At 39.2% G+C, this 17,161-nt stretch overlaps 1 protein-coding gene across 5 annotated transcripts in view; it reads right to left on the reverse strand.

The window, feature by feature from the left end:
• Positions 1-17,161, reverse strand: part of LOC149158730 (putative ABC transporter C family member 15) — a 289,427-nt gene that overhangs the window by 147,100 nt on the left and 125,166 nt on the right. For all 5 annotated transcript variants that reach the window (XM_089436298.1, XM_089436294.1, XM_089436297.1 and 2 more), the window contains 3 exons: positions 15,113-15,199; positions 14,238-14,960; positions 13,132-13,296 (listed from right to left, as the gene is read on the reverse strand). In XM_089436298.1, coding sequence (XP_089292424.1) covers positions 13,132-13,296; positions 14,238-14,960; positions 15,113-15,199 — 975 coding nt within the window. The remainder of the gene's footprint in view (positions 1-13,131; positions 13,297-14,237; positions 14,961-15,112; positions 15,200-17,161) is intronic.

Here is a 17,161-nt window from a genome sequence, read left to right on the forward strand (position 1 = left end):
GTCGTCGCTCATACGTCTTTACCATAGTAATGGTTCCTGATCACAAATAAAATGTATATATATAAAAAGAATTTGAGACGGATAACCAAATTTTAACACACTAATTTCATTGCAACTTCACATTAAAAACGGGTATAGTTTTGCTATTTTTACCCGCTAGGCGGATCTTACTGGTACCGAGGTCAAGGAGGGTGGCCACGCGACCTCCTTGTCCTAATGCAGGGTTTTCTAAAAATGAAAATGAATAATGCAGACATGTATGGTTATTAGTCCCTAAGGTAAGACATAACTGTCATACCTCAACCTGACTATAACTTTTAAGGGGGTCATCTGTATCCATACCCCGTATAAATTACAAGGGTATGGATTAAATCTTTAGTTTGCATGATTACCAGCATTGACAACTTGGCAATAAATTGCAAGCAGTTTGCTATAGGTTCCAACATGCTGGTGCCTCCACTGATTGGCGCATGAATTAGCTAATTGAATTTCCAAAAGTCAGAAGTAATCAACTCAGAAGTAGTTCTTCCTTCGGGTGATGGAAGTGTGCTAATTTATGGTTTCCTGCCATGATAAAACCTAAGGCAGAATGTCACACCCTTTATACAGGTGAGCACTGATTTTAATGCCTGTACAGACCAACACTACCGTTGCTCTGGGCAGAGGAATTTGAGGCACTTTTATAGCACATTTACAGTATATATTATTTCTCAACAGTTTGATATTTTAATATTAAACGCCTGATGAGTGATATGAGCCGGCTATGAAAGATGTAATGAGAATATACTGATGAGAGGGCATCATAATTTGAGTTAATAACCCATATTAGCTATAAGTTAGTTATAGAGGTAGCTAAATAATTTTTCACAGGATGAATAAAAGAGAGCCATGTTGATATATTCAATGACTCCTTTGCTAATAAAGAATGCATTCTCCTTGTAGTTATTTATCTCTCACAGTCATGAGACTTGTTAACTACAATGGTCGATTGATCATAATGTGACCTTTATTACATATCTAAGTCATTTTCTTGAAATTCTTCAGCACATGGTAATCATTCTAGTCTGATTTCTATCCTACCTACTAAGTTAAAAGAAGAAAAATCAAAACTGAAATCCAATTTTTTTGCTAGGAACTGAAACACATCAAACTGAGGAAAGTGGCAACAAGTACACAAATCTGAATAAGCCGACTATGAGGTACATAAGATAAGAAAAATTTATTAATGCCCAACAAATTTATTAATGCTGAAATCTGATTATTGAGAACAAGCCACTTTGCAGACAGCCGCTGGCTGAATCTCGCCATTGAGAACGTGCCACTTGGCAGCCGACAACTGTGATTTATTCCCTTTTATTACTGCTATGTGCTTCCTTATAGGATAAGGAGATATGGTGCGCAGACAGCAAGGTGTTCTGTGATGGAACTTATTCACAAAGTTGAAAGATAGTGATGAAAACCCAGTAAGGACCAAAATTTCGACATTGTAAAATTCATGAACAAATTTGAAAGTTTTTAAAGTTAAAAGTGCAGCTATGACAATGACTGGCATTCTACTCCTTATGATGATGAAGAAAACAAGTTTGTTGAATTAAGGTCCAAAGACCAACAAAACGTCTCTTAATATCCTCCAAGAGTAAATCATAATAATTTGAGAAATACAGAGATTGTTCTACAAGTTCCTGTTGAACAAAAAAAAGAATTACTCGCGATACTTCAGATTTTCCTTATGTATGAAAGTATATATTTATATTTTTCTAATCTTTTTATTACTATCTTTTTATATATATAATTAATAATATATAAAAGTCAATTTAATCTAGGAATTCTTTAAATTTAAAAATAATATAAAAATAAAATTCTTAAAATTAGATAAGCTAATGCTGTTAGCTATTTCGATAGCTTATAATGGTCGCTATCATAACTAATATTGATTTCACTAAATTCCAATGATATTATCATCACCAATTTCGGGAATTTTAAATATATACATTTTTCGCATACAAGGGTCGGGCAGAGGCAGGGGTTTGTCACCTTCGAAAACTCCGACGCTGATCAAGAGCGAGCGACTAAATGACATTCTTGGTATGGTATCGATATCAACGATCATGCAAGGAACAAAAGGGAAGGGTTTGAACTGTCGACCTTCCAAAACCATTACATAACAGTGCTTTCACAAAAAGTCCGCTTGGCAAATTACTTGAGGATTTAACGGCGACGGCATGCTGGAAACCGTGACGGAAAAATATCCGTCCGGTGATATGTAAGAGGATTCGAATATACCATTTTAGATATAACAAAAAGACTCTACCAACCTCATGCACCCATAATGTCTCATCTCATCCACACGTAATGTTTTAGTGCAAGTTCGAAATGTGGTTTGGACCTTTAACACTTTAAATAACAAAATTAAAACTAATATTGGTCTGGAATGAATGCACAAAGGCCATGGTTTTATACATTAAGGCCATTTGGCAAGCGACTGCGGCTTGTTGGTTAGCCAAAGGACCGCGTAAAACGCAGAAAAGGAGACGCCGTTGCCGGGGATCGAACCCGCGTCACCCGCGTGACAGGCGGAAATACAAGGTGCAACCATATGTGCTAATTACGCCAAGTCCAGCAGCGTCTATTGACAAAGCTGGGGTTCGAATCCCGCCGTCCACGGTAAGAGTTAAAATCCGCCCCCCATCTACAAGGTCGGTTTCTCTCCTACTCGGAATTCTTAACTCTCGCTCTTAGGGGAAACGCTTGCGAAGAACCAACGAAGTCATGAACCAGCAATCGGAAATGGAATGCCCGGAAAATAGATGAATCTCTCCACGATGTCCATGCCAAGATTGCACACACAATTCTGGAATGGACTCGTCGTTCTGAACACATTGGAGATTTGCTTCAACAGCTCGATCAGATAACTGTACTCTATCTATCAAATAACTGTAGACATCCATCCTTAAATATTTTAAATAAACAGAGATTCCTGTATTTAACTGATACCCACCAGCAACACCAGTAGATGCGGTTAAAGGTATCACGTAGTGGTCGTTACTCGGCCAATGCAGTTGGAGTGGCTGCATCTCTGTCTGTTGTTTCTGTTTTCCACCGTAGTAGAAACAAATGGCTTTGCCACTTTCAGATTTATTGACAGCAGCAAGTTCTATACTATACTCTAAATATGAACATTTTAGGGTAGTTGATTGCAATAGCGGCATAGACATACGGGGAAGCAACAAAATGCGTTTCAATTTTGCAAGTCAGGAAATTTCCGCACTGGAATTTTCCTGTTCAGGGGCTGCGAGAAAAACATTCAGACATACTCTCGGTATCTTGAGAGCCCATATGGAAAACAGAGAACAAAGTTACAATTCGAAACCGAAAAGCCTAAAGATGGTTTTATCAGGAGATGGGCAGTCAGAGCAGAAACGAACAAACGCTGGTTGAAGAGCTGCCAGCACTTGCAAGAGAGGTAGCTAGCACAGGGGCGTAGGGTTGGGAGGTCCGAAGGTTTGAACAGGGCTCTGATACCATGTGTAGTGCCCTATTTATCAATTTACAGCAGACAGATGAACTCTTACATGAAATTGAAAACAGAAATGCATAAATTGTAATCTGTACCTACCTGAGCTGCTGGCAGACTCCCGATTCCACTGCAGAACTGGTAATTCTGAACTGCTGGCTGATTTGATTCAATTTCGAGACGGCCAATTCCACCCGACCAGACAGAGCAACTGGTTGCTCAATCCAGAGAAGCTCTCCACCGAGGCTCTCTGTCCCTCCGTGCCCAGAACTCAGATCAATCAAAGCTATTCCACTGAAAATCTCTTCTTCCGGTTTTTCCCTGATGAGTCTATCCTTCTCTGGTTTCTTCCCCCCTTCACCTGGGTCAGGCTTCTGCTATAAATCCCCTTCTCCTGGCGGTGGCCGCCCTCCCACTTGCAGCCACCGCCTCTCAGCATTTACGCCTCTCTCCGATATTTCTTGCCATAAATTTTCAGTAGATGGGTAGTCTTTATGAGTTTTAGATATTATGTGTGATATATATATAGTTGATTGATATCCATGCTGTCACGTTATTTTGCCTAAGTTCATAACTTTCTTATATATATATACGTGACCTTCCTTTAATACATGATATGACTTTATTGATAGTTCTTATAACCTTTATTTAATATATTTTATAAATATTAATTGATCATTTTACCAAATATATATATTATAAATATTTAGTGTTATATATATACTTATAACATTTCAAAATATGTTATAATTATTGAATGATATATATATACCTTTTAATAATTGTAAGACCAACTATATGTCATAAAGGTTAATGTATATATATAAATATCTTCATATATTATAAGGTTTAACATTTTTATTAATGGGTTAATTTAGATGGGTTGTTACATTTACATCATCATTTTAATTTACTTGCAATTTCTTATTTTGCTATCATGATGTGTTTTCAGATTCATTTCAAATATCATTCTTTTCATTTCAAGAAGCATTTATGATGCAAGTACTATGAGTCCTTTACTTTTGCAACAACTTAACTTTCTTATATTTGAAATATTGATCATTGGTGTAGTTCTATTTCATTTTATTGCTTTGATGATCATTATGCTCATGAGTAATTGATGTATCTTGTTATTTGGGGCATTTTCTTCCAAGGAACTATTTCCTTTATAGTTGCAATTGGTGTTCATATGCTTATTCTGGTCTAGCATTTGAATTGTCTATCATTGTATCTTGATTTCATTTTTTGAGAAAACTATTGTTATTTAATTGAATGCATTGCTCTATACTTTGAATATATCATTGGAATTTGCACATTTATACGCATGCTTAATTCTTGGAAACAAGTTAGTTTTGACACGTAATCCAAATTAACTTTCCTCCTAGAACCTCATATCACTTTTAAATTAACTTTCCATTAGGGACCACCCCCCTTAGCTAACCTAGGAGATAGCTCAAACGGAGAGAGTCGGGATTAGTGTGACAGCCCCTTCTCTGAGTTCCCTTCCACCAACCACACCTTGTGGGGTTGAAGGCTTTTCTCACTGACTTGTAGGTAGGTGTAGGCAGCAAGTGACAACAGGATGCTTTTTTGTTGCTGATGCAGTAACAGCAGCAGTTGTAGAAGGTTGCAGTGAAAATGCAACATTGGCAGTGGCAGAGCCAATAGCAACACAGATGCAGCATTTACAAGGGTTGCAGTACAGATGCAGTGTTGGTAGTGGCAGTGTCAGCAGCAGTACAGATGCAACATTTGCGTAGTAGTTGGTGGGCAGCAATGTCAGACATCAGCAGCGCAGAGGGAGATGTTTCAAAGTCAGAGTGATGCTTCAACAGGTTGCATTACTAGAGCACATTCCTCACTAAGAGGGAGTGTTGATTTCTGGTAGCATCAAATGTGCTCTAAGCCTCAAAATTTGCAGGGAGGCTTGGACACATGTATTCCACAATACCCATAAATCGTTTTGGGAAATTCCACCCGGAATCAGTTTTATTAAAATAATTAATTATTTTTAATGGGTGCCTAAGTCTAAACTTAGGAAATTAAAATAATTAAAGGGTATTAATCTAACTATGGGTGAAACTTCTAGAAGAAGACGAGGATCAAGCCAAAATGATCTGAGCCATTGATTAGAATCTAATCTGGGCCGTTGGTTCTCAACTAGAGGATTATAAGAGGAGGCTTGATGGGCATTTGAAAAATAGATCGAGTGGGAGATTTGAGATCGAATTTCTCAAGAGAGCAGCAAGCAGTTTCCAGAGAGGTCATCAAGGAGATTTCTTGCAGTGAGGGGCAGGGATAGTTCAAGTTGGAGATTTCTCCTTATCTGGAAATACTTAGCGAAGGAGGCAGAGAGAGATCCGAGAGAGGCAGCGTAGGCTAACACAGAGGCAGTGCAAAGCCTTGATGAGATCCGTATTTTTGCTGAAGAGGTCGATTTCTAAAGTTGGAAGCCAGGGTGTGAGACCAGGAGGACAAAATCGAAGTCTCAGAGGAAAATCGATCAGCAGAAGGGATGACACTATTCCTAGAAGCTGTGACGTTGGGCCTACGCAGAGGTAGCAAGGGACAAGCCATTCTGTGGTTGGATCAGTCGGGATCACCAGTGATAGTGTGAGGTATTTCTCACTAATCTTCTGTCAGTCATATTCTCTATACTAGATAGCCAACAAGGCATCTAGAGATTGTATTCAGAAAACTACTACTTAATAATACAAACCCTTAGCTACTGCACCGGTTTTCCCACATTGGGTTTTTCCGGGGACATTTGTCCAAAAATAATTGTGTAATGTGTTGTGTATTTCTTTCTTGCTCAGTTACTTGTTTCCGCATATAATTTTAATTGGTGAAGGCTGCAGTGTATTAGTTTCGATATTTGTTGTAGGAAGCAGTAAATAATTTGTTTAGTAATTAACAAATAGAAGGAACTTAATCAGTTGTTGCAATAGAAATTTGGGTCTCCAAATTTTCACAACAAGTTGGCAGATGCAGGCTTGGGGGTAGTCTGATCTTTTGCAGAGCTAGCACTTGCACTACCCTTGACCTCACACCTAGGGAGATGCAAGACACATTTTGGGCGAGGCACTCCAATGTATCAATGTATCAAAGGAGGATATGTGGTGGATGGATGACCACTCTTACAGGCAGATGTTTAGGCTCCAGGCAGTATCGGGTGTGAAAATTTCACTACTAAAATCCTATTGCAATAACTGGAATTATTTCTTCTAACTATAAATTAATTTAACAGTTTATTGCTACGGTAACAACGAAATAATGACACTGTAATCTTCACAAAAATACTGCAGAAAATAAAAGCGTTGGAAACTAAGAAAATACTAGCACACACAAAATTATGACATTATTATTTTTGGACAAAAGCCCACAAAAAAACCCAACTTGGGAAAACCGATGCAACAACTAATGATTTTTATTATTAAGCAGCGATGAGAAAATTTTGAGTACACCTAGATGTCAAAATTTGGCAATCCTATAAAGAAAACACTGGCAAAAAATCTAGTGAGGAATTTTCCTCACCCCACAAGCAATCTAGAACTAAAGACTAGCCTCTGAAACACCTCCATGCCCTGCATCACCTTCTGCGCAAGCACAAGTGGATCTCACACTAAGCTGCCTCTTTAGCCTGCCACTGACTCTAGAAACATTTCTCTTGGCCTCTGTGAGATTTTTCTGCCTCCAAAACTCTGAAACGACTTCCTAAATATGCAGAATAAACTACCTCTTAGAGGCTTCTATGTAGCCCTTGAGCAGCCTCTATGTGGCTATCTTTACCTCTCTACAATGTACTCTCTGGAACTAGAATCTCTTCCTCCGGACTCACTGTCCCTACCCCTCTTAAACTCTGCTTCTCTTCGTTGGCTTGAACTCTTCCGGCAACTGCTACTGCTCTCTGGAGAATCGAACTGCCTAAGAAAATCGATCTCTTGTGCCTCAAGTGTGTGTTCTCCATCTACCCATCGACCTCCTCTTATAATCTCCAGTTGGGACTCCAACAGCCACGATTAAAACTTAATCGATGGCTAAGATCATTTTTGGATCAATTTGTGTGATTTTCTCGATGGTTCACATATTTTGCAATTAATATTGATTAACTAACCATCTTCACTAAGTTTAGACTTGGGAAATATTTAAAAATACGTTAATAATCTAATTGAGATGTTTCTATGTGGAATTTCCAAAAACGATTCCTAGGTAATGGAGAACTCCTGTGTTTTGGCCTCTCCACAAAGTTTTGAGACTAGAACACCTCTTATGCTACAAAAACTAACATCAGGGTGTTCTTTCAGGAGGCAGGATTGCAGATTTCACAATGTGGTATGGTAGGCGCAAGGTAGTTTTGAGTACACTTGGTTGATTCATGATATACGGAGTCTATATATTGATTACATGCAAGGAGCATAGATGTGGAACAAGAGGGTTCCAACAGTCATCAGGACCATGTCACAGCGAACCTAGTTATGGGATCAGGGGATTCAGTTAGCTGGCAGGTCACTCCATTTTGTGATGAGCAGGGTCATGGCAGAGGGTGATCTAGATCATTTTGGGGTTGACACATGGGGGATCGTTGAGGCCTCCATTGTATGGCGAGGCAGGTTTTTCTAGTTGCTTCTTAGGATCGAGATTAGCGATGGATGAGTAGATATTGACATCATAGAGATACCTGGACATAAAGAGCTTGATCTTCACCAATATTTCGCCAACAAGTTTCAGGGGAGGAGGATATAATGTGCCCATGATGGGCAGCCCATCAAAGCCAAAGTGGCGTAGCGATAGCATGGTGGCACCCTTCTAAGACTAACGTGGGACCTAGGCATTGTAGTACTGGACAAAATAGTGACCTTTAGGGATAAGATGGCTGACACAGGGGGATATCATTCAGATCTTCCATTGGGCTTTTGTGACCCGCTGATGGCATGGCGGATTTGATCAGTATCACAGGTTGGTCAGCAAGAGGATATCAAGGGAAGCCCATGCGGGAGAGACTTCATCCCCACGGGGATTGGGTTGTATCTTTGGGAGTTTACCCTTGGAGTGTAGGAGATGGACTACTCAGTAGGGCAGCTTCATGGGGAGTTGGAAAGAGTCCTACTTTATCATGATGCTCTAATTATTGATAGTATGCAAAGGGATTTTGGTACCTATACTTGGTTGGACAGTGAGCGGAGCAAGGGGTGTTTCATAGTGATCAGGAAGGCTTGGGATCTGGGTATCGAGGAATTCCTTCATGACCAGACAGTGCAGAGATTGAGGATGACTCAATGGCACATTTGGGACCCTGGTATTACCGGTGGTGATAATGGTGATCAGCAGTCAGAGGGGGCGCTTGTTTAGGCATTGCTTGAGGACAAGAAATTTTTGGTGGGGAGGACTATAATATCCCCAATTTTGATTTTTTACATTAGAGGCAATTTTTGGAAGAGCAGGCAATTCTGACATTGGGACTTAGGAGGGAAAAGGAAAATTGTAGGTCTAACGGAACCTGGGGCCCACAAGAGAGATAAATTTGGCCCAAGAAGGGAACTCGCACTCTTGGAGGAGAGAGAGTAGGGGGGTGCGAATTAGGAGAGAGAAAGAGTGGGGACCACCAAGGGAGAAAAGGAGACGAACACTTATAAATAAGGAGAAGAGGCCTTCATTTGTATCTTTTGTCAACTTTACTTTTAAAGACAAGTTTTCTTGAGTTGTTTAGCACAAGGGATTCCCAAGCAGGAAATCCACCTCTACCTTCAGTGAACTTCGAGTGTCACCCTAGGAGAGTAAGAGGGAGTTTGTTCCGAGTATTTGAGGAGCTAATATGCAGATCATTCATCGGCTTGTGTGTGTTTTTCCTAGGGTGCAAAAGGGGAATTCGTGGGTTGAGAGGAGCTAGCAGGAAGTGGAGATTAGGTCGAAGATTTTGCAGAAATTTATCCATTGGAAGCGCAAGTTTCCTCTTGGCATTTTGTGTTGATTTTTGGTAGCATCGGATGTGCTCTAGTCATGAAAATAGGTGGAGACGCTAAGGCACATGAGATCTCCAAGACCCAGAAATTGTTTGGGGAAATTCCACCTAAATGGAGAGATATTAAAATAATTAATATTTTTAATGAGGTTCCTAAGTCTAAATTTAGGAAAATTAAAATATTAATGTGTATTAATATAATATGGGTGAGAAAGTTCTAAATAACGAGCATCAAGCCAAATCTAATCTTATATGTTGATTAGAGACTTAATCTCGGTCGTTGAATCGTCAACAAGAAAAGTATAGGAGGAGGCTTTAGGGTCAATTGAAGAAATTTGATCAAGAATTCGATTTTTTGGGGCAAGGTTTGGTGAGAAATTGAGTTAGTGATTTGTTGCAACGAGGGGCAATTCGACAGAAGGCCGGAAATACATAGCAGAGGCAGAGATAGTGTCGGAGAGACAACGCAGAGGCAGGCTCAACTAACGCAGAGACAACCAGCGCTGATATAGAGGTTTGGAGGGCCAACGCTGAGATGCAAGAGACCGAGAAGCTAACACAGGCAGACGCAAAGGCTAGCACAGCTGACGCTGGGAAAAAAGAGCTACACTGGGGTGTTTTCGTGGGGCATACTAAGAGCTGAGATGCAGACGTAGAGCCGTAGAAGGTGACGCAGTTCCAGAGAGAAGCTTGGACCAGCTTTCGCTGTCCAGCTGAGGAACAGTCGAAGGCACTGTGGGAATCATTATCTAGTTGCTGATCAGCCGGAATACCTGTCTCTGAAGCAATGTACTTCTGCCGAGGAAAATCTCTGAAGGGTGAGCCATTTCTGGCACCCTAGTTGCATTCAGAAAATTGCATAATAATAAAACCCTCATATCTGCTGCACCGATTTTCCCACATTGGGTTTTTCCGGGGACGATTGTCCAAAAATAACGGTGTCCCTTGTGTTGTCTCAATTATTTTAGCTGACAATTTGTATATTGTGAAGGTTGCATTTGTGTTTATTTCAATATTTATATTTATAAATGACTTGTTAATGGAAAGAGCAAGTAGGAGATAATAAACCAGATAATGTAGTAGGGATTTCTAATGTGTCAGACTTAGAAATTTCCACATTTTGTAGGGCTGAGAGTGTTGTATTTTGGCGGGCTGAATTGTCTAAAATCTGGGCCTACGCAGAGATCACTGGACATATACTATACAACCATAGAGAGCAAGGAAATTTCGTGGAAGTTGGGCAAGGAGAGATAAATAGGTTTGGAGGAGTGATTCCAGGGGTTGGAGGAGATTTTCCAAGAATTGATTTTGCTTCCTACAACAAGATTCCTTCTAAAGAACATTTTTCTAGCCAGTTGGAGCCACATGCACTTCTTGGGAGTCATTAGAGTGTGTTGGATTCAACCCAAACCCTTTCTGGGTTTATGTGGGTTTGGAGAGAGGCCTCCAGGGTTAATTTCACAGAATTTTCTGGGTAGTATTTATAGTTGAAATCAATGTTCTAGTCAGTAGCCAATAGCAGAAATCACTAGAGGAGGGCGCAATTCACCTTAGGACCATTTCCACCACTTGGGTTCGTGAGGTATTTCTGGGTTTTGTTGGAGCTGGGGTGGAGAGCCTACATTTAATTTGCGGAATTTTTGGAGTAGATCTGGGGGTCAAAATCTCAGTGCACCTACAATCATGGATTCCAAAATGATGCAAGGGGGGCACTCATAGGGACCCTAGGAACCAGGGTGATGGCCATAATGATAAGGGGTAGAGCTCATGTTTGACTTTTTCCTACACACTAAATTCTTATGTCCCGGCCATCTTTTTCATTTTGTGGTACATTTCCTGTTATGAGTGGCCAAATTATGCTTTTAACTTTCTTTTTAGCTGCATCAACCTTCGGGGCATTGTTTCAGGCCCGACCCAAAGTGTGGACAAAGGTAGGGGGCGCTAACTCCTTGTGGACCCAATGAACAAATGTGGACCCAGATGGGAAGTGTCAAAAGGGGTTATAATGAGCGGAGGGGAGTGAGATATATGGTGTCGTTAAATGGGAACATGCAACCAAAATCAGGGTTTCCCATGTAGTGTCACTCCTAAAGTTAATAGCCAATAAAGGAGATCCCACGGGACTAGGATACAAGATTAACCACCAAGTTGGGACAAGGGAACAAGAGTACAATCCAAGCCCATTCTTTCCGCCGAATCCCCCCACTAATCCATGTCCAAATGTGTCCAAGAAAAGCAAGCATAAACACCCAATTACATAATGAAAAGCCATCCCTTTGGGATTGGAAGGCCCACCTTCAAACATACGATCATAACAGATGGTGAGGGCACACAATGGCTGATTCAGGTGGCAGAGAATGGTGGTACATCGAGCTATCTGGTGGTTTCCAGCTGAAGACAAATCTAGGAGAAAAATTCTCCTATAGGGGTCACCCACTAGTGGTGGGTAACAGGTTGCCCGTTGCCTCGTTGATTGGCCCAAAAATCTTGTGTACTGTTTTTGATCTCATTGCTGTTATATTCTGTTGTGCAAAGTTGTTTTTGGTTGAGCATTTTTAGTGTGTTTATGTGCTAGTCTAGTCATAGACCAAAGCTACAGTGCAAGGAAATTTCAACAAATAGGCAGATCTAGTAACACAAGAATAAACATCTAAAAATAATAAAGTACATAAAGAATATTATACATTTAAAAATTCAAGCATTAAATGTGCACTTAACACTATAGTGCCTCATAGTTCGCTGCATGCTAATGAACTTCAATAGCAGTACATCCACAGTTTATGCTTGCTAAATCTGCTCTGATAGAGTTCTAAAAATTCAGCTAATACTAATGAACCCAAGATGGCAGAATTCAATCCTGCATATATATTGTATGGTATAGATAATTCATGGCTACACAAACGGGGAATCGATATAAATATTGAACACCAAAAACATGCTTCAATTTATGAGTAAGATATCTGACCCTATGGAGACAGCTTATGCTAGATAACTACTGACAATAAAGTATGAACTTTGAAGGTTACTGATAGGCAAGAAGTAAAAATTAGTGACATAGTAAACAGAGTAGCTCTTGATCTGTGAGCTATAGTTTGAAAATATTAACTCACCTAGAAATATCCTGATATTGAAAAAGCTAAGCACACTGATTGCAGCTGAACATAATGAAGCAGTCCATCCCAGTTGCCAAGAGGTTCCTAAATTGACTTGGACTACCCTAAAATCATATGGGTAACTTGTTCCAGTTTGGAAATCTACTAGAACAATATTTAAAAACAAACTTGGATAATAACTTATGTCAATTTACAAGAGCAATGCCTCTTGCATATCTTATTTGAAAGTTAAGATTTACAATGTCCCCAGAAGTCTCGCAAGTTCTCAGGGGTATTAACTTTCAGACTGTCAACAACTTTATTAAGGATATATACATATTATAAATATTCTTTTATCAAGAGAAAATAGAAATCAGCCTCTTCTGATATCCAAGCATATACCAAAAAAGAAATAATGTAAACTATTGAGTTCCATAACTACTCTTTTCATAGAACATATATACAAGCCTTATTTTGGTTCTCATTGCATGAACCACACTTCACATTTATTTACATTATTTACAATCTCATTAAACCAATTTGTTTTATTTCAAATAAAAGCTCACCAGATATGCTACATAAGCCCATCCCAGGGGAATGATGACAAACAACATCTGCCATGTTATTTTGCATGTAACAAAAAGTACTCCAATAAGCTGGAAACCAACTGCCAAGCTTGAGCCATAAATAAATGGAATATCAAAGTCCAACTTCTGCTGATCTGTAGACGACTGGAAACAACAATAAAATTAATTTGCACTTGATCTAAAGCCTTATTGAACTCTGAAACATCATAAAATCATCCCATTGGAACCTCATGATGCCCTGGAATTTTTTAGTATAAAGACATTGTCTTGTTACATTTGTGAGTGCTATGCAATCTCTGAATTCATCTCCATATTCTTGAATTACTAAATAAGAAGAAATAATAACTTAAAAATCTTAAACAGAAAAACAAACCAACCAATAAATGTCATACTGAAATTCGATCAAACAACTAAAACTACAAACCCGACTTTGACAAATAAAAATGCCCATGGTTAAATGTCATCTAGAATGTTAAGCATTCTAATTTTTCCAAACTGTAAATACAAGAATAAAATTTCAGAAAGACTAGTCAGGACATGGCCAGATCAAGAGCCACATGTAATCAAGCTACCGTAGAAGAAGATGGGATATTTGCTTCAATAAAAGAATATTCAATAGCTATTAAACGGCCTTTACTGCAAACATCTTTGTATATCATCTGATAATCTCACAGGTTAATACCAAATCAACACTATCTCACATCAAGTTCAAAGTATTCAAGAACATAACCAGCATTGTTCATGTTTTGCCAAAGTGTCAACCCAAGAATTTAGATTTTGTGAGGCTAATGCACAACAATTGAATAGATCTAAGTACTAAAGTTTGTCAATGTCTGTAAATGGCACGAACCTATATGAATTTGCTCAAAGCAGAGCTCTATTCCAATGTATACATAAACAGTGTATAGATGGAAAAGATTTTAACATGCGTAATCAATCTAGTGTTATGCTTTGCATACAAATGAGAGATATTTTAACGTGTAAAACAATCCAATCTTATGCTTTACATACACTACCGTTCAATATGTGAAAACCAAAAAAAATATATCGCAACAGGTAAGGTGAAGAGATCATCTGTCACTAACCCTTGTAAGAATCCTTCCAGTGGGTGTAGTGTCAAAGAAAGACATGGGAGCCCGAAAGATACTGTCCAACATATTTTGATAAAATTCTTGCGCTGTCCTCAGTCCAGAAATAGAAATCAATAGAGACCGCATCAAAACAAAAAAGCCACTTCCAATTGCTAAATATGAATACACACTAATAAATTTTCTTGGATTTATACTTGATCCTTCTGAGGTGAAGTCTGCCAACCAAAAGTCACTCGATATTTGCAATGCTTGCCAGCATGTTTGAATGAATAATAAAACAATTATATGCAGGCCCCAGAAGGACTTTGTCCAATATGCCCAGTAAATAGACATATTTACACGACCAATAGCTCTCTCCTCTTCATCTATTAGGCTAGAAGAAAAATTATCATCATCAAATTTATTCTCCAGCCTATTCTGCTCATGTGTATCTTCGTTAAACATTTGGGATCTTTGATCATACAAAGCATTTCCTCTCACATGATTCTTCGAGCAAGGACTAGAAGGACTAGATGGCAACTGGGTTGGATCAGTAGGAATTGAGCATGATGATTGACTTATCCTATCATCTCTGGTCGTGTCATAGTCCATATCATATTGTACTGTTACATCATCTAATGTCTTATTGTGTGCATCAACAAGTTCTCCAAAGACAGTGCCTTGTTGGGAAAGTTCATCATATGTACCAGAGCTCATAATATGTCCTCCTTTCATAACCTGAAACAATTCCCCACATCTAGTCTTGTTATCCCAGACATAAAACAGAAAAGGAAAAAATCTGAATAACCTTATCAACCTTTTGAAAAATTCAAAGCATGTCATAGTCTAAGGTAGATTTTTTTGTTAAAAAAGGGGATAGGTATTCTTACAATTATCATATCTGCTTCACGCAAGAATTCCACTTGATGTGTCACTAGAATAACAGTTTTGTTCTTTAAAGCACTTCTAATGCATTCCTGTAATAAAAGATTACAAATTTTCAGCCAAGGCAAATAAGGGCAACCAAAAATGAAATATATTACAAAATATAACAATAGCATTGGCATGGACCAACTGGGTAACAAAAAAATGTTATGTATAATAGCAATCACATGACAAACACATGGAAATGGAATCATATTGAGGGTCCACAATTAGCATTGTAGTCAAAAGGATTTAGTTATGACTCAAGAAACAGGATTGTTAACTAGGGTTGAATGAACAATTAGTTGAATTACCACGTAGTCCCTTTGTAATATTTGCAAATGTGTACATATATGTCAGGGAAGTATTTGACATATAGAAAAAATACTGAAAACTTTTCGTGATTGATTGTGATCGGATACACCTAATGTTGATTTACCTATATATTCATCATTCAACATCTGAAATTCCACAATTTCCAACATGAATTCTGCACAACACAATATTCAAAAAGCTCTACTCATTACCAGAATGAATAGAAAAACAGATTTAATCGCTCAGGGCTCCGACATAGCCTTAGATCTAATATAATTAATCTAGTAAATATTGAGAAGCTTTCATTAGGCCTGGCACTTTTCAATTTTGTCCAATTCAAAAGTTCTGATCAAGTTAAAAAAAAAACTTCAAACATCAAAACTATGACAGATAAAGTGATTCATTGATGCATTAACAGTGTATGACTCTAACACAAACACTGATCAAAATATGAATCAAGGCTGTTACCTCCTATTATGCCTCTGTCAGTGGAAGTACATAGATTTTTTCAGTGGATCATTCACCACCATTGTAAGCCCAAGGTCACAAATTCTTGATCTGGCGTGGCCCCTATGGAAGTCAGTTAATCCCGGATCTCCTTCAATCAACTGAATAAGGTGTCGATCTATTCTCCCTTCTGCATCCGGTATGACCACAGCTGATTTTCTAGTAGCATTTTCCTCTGCACGGAAGTATGTTGATACAACTCCTTTACGGCCTCCCACATCTCATTTGCTGTATTCTTCTCGACAATGTGTGGTACTACATGGTCCTTGACCCCATCAAAGATGATGCTCTTGGCCCTCGCCATTGCATCCTTGTACATATCATTACCAGTTGGGTCAACTGGGACCGCTATTGTTCTCAAGGCGAAGTGGTTGAGACAGTTCCTGTCTAGAACGGATAAGATGTTGGCCTTCCAGACTACGAAGTTTGAGGCTCCATCCAGTCTGTCCTAGTCTCTTACCCCGTTCACTGCCATCTCGCTGCTCCTCTACTTCCCTTATGGAAGTTCTCGGTGTGACTCCTTCTGAGCCTCGATTTCCTTCCTAGAAACCTCTCTGCCAATGTCAAGATGCCCCCACTCCACTCCTTAGTGCAGCTGCATCACTGATCCGGATTTCTTGGCTAGAAATCCTCAGTAGCAACTCCCTCCTCCTTGGTCTTGCCCTATTAGGTATTGTTCTGACTATAGTACCCCACCAACTTCACTCTGCAACTTACCCACAGCCTCCTAAGCCCCAACAAACTGAAGGTTAGAGCTTCTAGGCTCTGCGCAGTCTCGGCACCAACAAAATCCGCAACTCCTGCCTACATGCGTCAATCCTTCCTCATTGAGAAAGATGACCAGGCAATGCATAGGTTGAGTCTGCTCCCCTCTGCCACTGCGCTGATCCTCTTCCCGGCTCAAACTTGATGATGTAGGCACTGCGTCACCCCTTCCTTGCTACTTCTCTGCTAGGAACAACTTATATCACTGGGGACAGTTGTTTTTTGTTGCTGCTGCTCTGCTCAGCTGATGTCCTCAGTTCTCCTGTGATCTACAACCACGCTCCGATACCATGTTGGAATTTCTAGTCTAACTGTTAGAAACCCTTCATGTACTTTTCTGATTTATTTCTGCCTACTTGTTCTGATTAATTAACAAGTTATTTACCATGTAAATACTGAAAACAAAAGGAAACAAAACAAGCACACAA

Source organism: Pinus tabuliformis, chromosome 5_2 (genome assembly GCF_031772625.1).
Source record: "Pinus tabuliformis cultivar Carrire ecotype Pingquan chromosome 5_2, CPIR1, whole genome shotgun sequence".
NCBI classification, from domain to species: Eukaryota; Viridiplantae; Streptophyta; class Pinopsida; order Pinales; family Pinaceae; genus Pinus; species Pinus tabuliformis.